The sequence below is a fragment of the Alexandromys fortis genome, unplaced genomic scaffold (assembly GCF_014885135.2).
Source record: "Alexandromys fortis isolate MF-2015 unplaced genomic scaffold, M_Fortis_MF-2015_v1.1 scaffold_63, whole genome shotgun sequence".
In the NCBI taxonomy this organism is placed as follows: Eukaryota; Metazoa; Chordata; class Mammalia; order Rodentia; family Cricetidae; genus Alexandromys; species Alexandromys fortis.
In genome coordinates this window covers 3,989,090-3,994,683 of record NW_026067953.1, presented here as the reverse complement: position 1 = coordinate 3,994,683, position 5,594 = coordinate 3,989,090, and the positions used below count along the sequence as shown (strand labels likewise).

Sequence of the window (5,594 nt, the reverse complement as noted above, 5' to 3'; positions counted from 1 at the left end):
TATATACAGAGAGAGAGAGAGAGAGAGAGAACTTGGATGGCTCCAGACAGCACTGTTCATGGGTTATTTCCTTCCTTTTGCTCTCTTCCTGTTCAGATGGCACTGAACCATCCCATATGCACTATGAACTAGATGAGAATTATTTCCGAGGCTATGAGTGGTGGTTGATGAAGGAAGCCAAGAAGAGGAACCCTAATATTATACTCATGGGTAAGGTTGCATGCTTATGATGCCCCTCTCCCCACTAGCAGCTACAAAACATATACAGGACTGATCTTCATTGTCACTGTTTATTATGTTGTGTCTTTATGCATTATAATTTATAATTTTATTTTTTATATGTGTACATTTGATTGATTGGTTGATTTTTGAGACAGAGACTCACTTTATGACCTAGGGTAGCCTGGAACTTGCTATGTAGCCCAGACTGGCCTCTCACTCATCCTCTTGTCTTTGAAGGGCTAGGGTTACAGGCTGATTTATTGTGCCTGGCTTGTTATTGCTAAGTCTTGGTGTCTGTTACTGTGCTGAAATACCACGACCTTAGCGCAAGCTGGGGACAAAGGATTTTTCCTTTTTTGCTTACACTTCCAGATCACTGTTCATCATCAAAGGAAGTAAGGATAGGAACCCAGACAGGGCAGGATCCTGGAGGTAGGAGCTGACACAGAGGCCAGGGAGCTTTCTACTGGCTTGCTCAACAGAACTTGCTCAGACTGCTTTCCTGTAGAACGCAAGCCGGGGATGGCATCCTTCACAATGGGCTGGGCTGTAGGCCATCAGTCACTAATTAAGAAAATGCCCTGCCCACATAGAGTTTAGTCCTTAGCGGTAGATTCACTGGATAGTTGCTCAAGACGGACTATATTCATTTCACAGTCCATAGCAACATGAACTACTTTAAACAGCCAGAGCTTTATTCTTTTTATCATCTGAAATGAACTCTATCACTCCATCACTTGCTCTTTTGAAGCAGACTTGCATTCAAGCTGAGCTCAATAAAATTATTTTAAATGCCTTCTTTCAAAAATACTAATTACAAAAAATAGTTCCCTTGATAGTTAAAGGAAAGAATATTATTTTCCAAATTAAAAGATCAGTGAAGAGTATGTTCTTCCAGAAATGTTTGGAAGAGTGTAAGCATCTTTGAATGGAGCACCTGCTCCCTGCTGTGCTGTTTTCAAGGTCAGACCGCATTTGTAGGTGTGGGCATTTTCCTGTTAAACCACAGCCCAGCAAAGACTCACGTGGTGGATCTTCACTGTGCTCAGCCTTCTGTTGTTTTGAAATGGTCTGTAGTTTTAATGTCATACATTTTACATAGTGAAATGAGCTTAGGAAAAATTGCATCATGTTGATTCTGATTTTGCTTTTAGCAGTGAACTAGATGGTAGTATATTCAGTTGGAAATGAACTTATTTGAAAATATCGCAGTTGAAGTGGGAATTGTAACTCATGCCTTTCTGTTCCCTTTTCTGACTTTGCAGTCAAAAAGAGTCACAGGAAGACTGCGCTCACTCTGAAGTTCCCTGCACAGCGGCGTTTCCTCTCAAGTCCCTGACATTTATATATTTATGTAATGCCCAATTTAGGTTTGCTCATCTTGTTTCTGGTAGTGCCGGCATTGTTTCACACATTCCACTTTACCTTTCTTCTCCCTGCAGGGTTGCCGTGGTCATTTCCCGGATGGCTGGGCAAAGGTTTCAGCTGGCCTTATGTAAATCTTCCGCTGACTGCCTTCTATATCGTGAGATGGATTTTGGGTGCTAAGCATTATCATGACCTGGACATTGACTATATTGGGGTTAGTAACATATTGGAAATAGGATTTATTTTCGGATGTGTATTTTAGAAAGTTTAGAAAGTAATTTGATTCATATTTTGTTCCATTGAAAAGATTTATAACCATACTTTATGTATAGAACTACAATTTACATATTGCATTGCACTATGACTTGATATAGTTTTTATTTTTTAATTATCATTTATGTGTATGGGTCCTTCTGGCCTCTGAGAACACTACATGCACAGACATACGTGCAAGCAACGCACCCATACACACTTTAATGATAAGGTTCATTTTCAGATATTTCAATATTTTCTCTTGAGAAATTTTGGATTTTTGTTTTGCAGATTTGGAATGAAAGGCCATTTGATGCCAACTATATAAAGGTCTGTAAAACTATATAATCTCTTTTTGCTTATACTTTTATACACAGAAGTTTGGAAGACAGATTTGAAACATTGTTGTTTGACAGCATAATGGATTTACTAAATGTGCTATAAAGTTAAATTCTTAATGTCTATGTTCCTGCTATTGAATAGTCTGTGTGCAATTCTTCATAGGCCCTGAATGGCCTATCTGAAGAGTTGGGTTGAATGTTGGGGCAAGGTTGTGGTTTACAGTGGAATTCATGCTTATTTGAAGCCCTTCAGCACCAAAAGGAAAAACAAAATGAAGCAAAACATTAGGCAGGTGTAGCGGTACACCTTTAATCCCAGTACTTGGAAGGCAAAGGCAGGTCTCTGTGATTTTGAGCCCACTCTGGTCTACATAGTGAGTTTTAAGATAGGCAGGATTATATATCTCAACAAACAAACAAGCACAAATATATACCAATGTAAATATTGTGTGCATATATATGTATTAGCTTTATAATTCTGATAAATGTTATAAAAGCAACATATTAATTTAGATTTTAAAGACTCAAGAAATTTAGCTTTATTTGTTTATCATATTTCTGAATTTCATTCAAATATCCATGATATTGTTTTTGTGTCTTGTGGTTCCATTTCTGGCTGCGCTAAGATCCTCTGACCAAAAGCAGCTTTGGGGAGGAAAAGGACTTATTTGACTTACATTCCCAAGTCAGTCCCTTACTGAGCCAAATCAGGGCAGGAACTTAAGAAGCTTGGAGCAGAAACCACGGGGAAATGGTGTTGCTGGGCCACTCTCAGTTTCACGCTTAGCTAGCCCAGGGCCATCTGTGTAGGGACTGTGCCTCCCATTGTGAATTAGACCTTCCCATAGTAGTTAACAGTCAAGGCAGTCCCCACAGATGTGACCACAGGCGAATTTGATCTGGGCAGTCCCTCAAATGACACTCCCTTCTCATGTGACTCTAGCCTGTGTCAAGTTGACAGTTAAAGCTAGCTAGGGTAGAGCATATCACATAACACGGTTCTGTTTGCCATCTTTGGAGAGTAGTACCCAGTATTTGAAAATCTTATTTCACTACTTTTCTTGGATCACTCTAATACCATCAAGTCCCTCCCATGAGGTGGTTGCTATTACCAGTTTCCAGGAAACAGAAAACTGAAATGATTTCTGTTATTGGAAAAACCCAGTAGTTTTACTTTCCATATTTAGCATTCACTAGTTTACTTTCCATCTCTCTTTGTCTTGTGTTGTGTCACTTTTCTCCAAGAAACATTTTGTTTAAATTTTGCTGTTTTTCTTCAAATCGAATGCATATGCGTCTAAGCATATCATTTTCAATGGATTTCTTTTTCCTGCTCATTTAGTCAGCAAGACAGCAGATATTTGTTCAGTACATACTATGTCAGGCACCATTAGCATGTTTGGAATGCAGTGATAGAGAATACTGTTAATGCCAGAAAGAAGTTCTGGCAGAGGGATAGAGAAAAAAAAATATAGTCATAATTCTTCTAAAAGAATAATGAAAAAACTGGTTTTTCAGAAAGTGACTAGAAGAGATGGACTTTGTCCCTGGCTTGGTTAGGAAGGTCGGTTGAAAGATTATGTACAATTCTAACCCCCGGGTTGCTAAGGCAGCCCATGGTATTAAAGTCACAGCTGAGGGTGACAGGAAGAGCGCTTGTAAAAAGGTGCATCAGACCAAAGAGCAAGAGAGACACCGAGCCCAAGCAGTAGGCTCCTGGGGTCCCTGGAGTGTTGAAACAGGAGCGGTGGCAGGGCTGCGTCCCCGGCACCCGGCCGCCCGCATGGCTAGCTTATGCCCAGAAATAATTACACGGAAACTGTATTCTTTCAAACACTGCCTGGCCCGGATAGTTCCAGTTCCTTATGGCTAGCTCTTACATATTGTTCTAACCCATTTCTAATATTCTGTGTAGCCCACGAGCTGGCTTACCAGGGAGGATCTTAACCTGCGTCTGTCTGGAGCGGGAGAACCATGGCGACTCCTCACACAGCTTCTTTTTCCCAGCATTCTCCTCTGTCTACTCCGCCTACCTAATTTTCTATCCAATAAAATGGGCCAAGGCAGTTTCTTTATTAATAAGAAATCACTCCCACATCACTGGAGTGAGGGCACATTTTAGCAACTTTGTCGTCAGTGAGGAGGTAGGGTATTGTTTTGAGAGCATCCATCGCAGCCACGTTGCAGCTCCATCCAGAGCATGCATGTGTCAGTGCCAGGCTGCAGGCCTGACGAAGGTGGTAAACAGGTGATGTCAATGCAGTAGCAGAGAGGTGGATTATTCTGGAGACAAGTGCAAGTGCCATGGTCTAGGAACACAGGTTTAGGTTCCTCCAGATTTCATGTTCCACTGTGGAAACAGTTTTATAGCTACGGAACAAAGAAAAACACATAACTAGACACTTGTCCTATGCATTGGTGGACACACTAAATAGGTGGTTACAGCAAAGCAGAATGGTTAGCTGGAGGCCTCACATGTGATCTGATGATACTCCGAGCCCCTTGGCTGATAGAAACTAGGGTTCTGTTAACCAGTGCATCTCCTCAAGTGCTCTGTTCGTCATGGCATGTTAGGTCCAACACAGAGGTGCACCAAAAACAGTGTTTTAAGAGGCTAAAGAATTGTAATTAGCTCAGGACCTGGCATGTCCCAGCCTCTCCCCATCACTGAAGCTCTGATACATTTACTATTCTTTCTGGTTCTTGTTCATAGAGGTGTGGGAGTGAGTTGGGTATGGGAGATGGCACAGTGGGTTTATTAGAAAACTGAAGCACAGGATTGTTAGTGGAAGGCTATGAGTCAGAAAGATGCAGGGACAGATGGTGAAGGTAGTACACGCCTAGCATAGTAAGCATAGTGTTTGTTTCATTTCTAGGGATGTTAGAATTTCTGTTTTGTTTTGTTTTGTCTTTTGTGTTTTGAGACAGGGTTTCTCTGTAGCTTTGGAGCCTATCCTCTAATTAGCTCTTGTAGACCACGCTGGCCTCGAACTCACAGAGATTCACTTACCTCTGCCTCCTGAGTACTGGGATTAAAGGTGTGCGCCACCACCGCCCGGCCGGAATATTAGAATTATTAACATTTGGTTTCCATTTTCTTTTAAGTTAGTAATTTAATTATTGCTCTAAGATTCACTAGCATTGTTTTGAAGTCAGACTTCATTTAATTTTCTTCTGACCTTGGGGTTTTCCTACACTAATGTCTCTGGATATAGAAGCATTTAATTTATATATTTTTATAGCAGGGGATTTATTGGATTCTGTATTCCTTTGAAATTCCTATTGCAGCATTAAATAATGACAAATGAATATAGGGAGATGTTAAGTTCACGTGACCTCAACGAATACATGGTCCTCATTGTGTGAGAAGATGGCTTCTGGAGAGAAGAGGAATTTGTTTTTAAGACATCA

At 40.8% G+C, this 5,594-nt stretch overlaps 1 protein-coding gene across 3 annotated transcripts in view; it reads left to right on the top strand.

Moving 5' to 3' along the window:
* The window catches only part of Galc (galactosylceramidase), a 45,855-nt gene that overhangs the window by 10,148 nt on the left and 30,113 nt on the right, over positions 1 to 5,594 (top strand). For all 3 annotated transcript variants that reach the window (XM_050151376.1, XM_050151377.1, XM_050151378.1), the window contains 3 exons: positions 97 to 210; positions 1,665 to 1,804; positions 2,134 to 2,172. In XM_050151376.1, the coding sequence (XP_050007333.1) occupies positions 97 to 210; positions 1,665 to 1,804; positions 2,134 to 2,172 (293 nt within the window). The remainder of the gene's footprint in view (positions 1 to 96; positions 211 to 1,664; positions 1,805 to 2,133; positions 2,173 to 5,594) is intronic.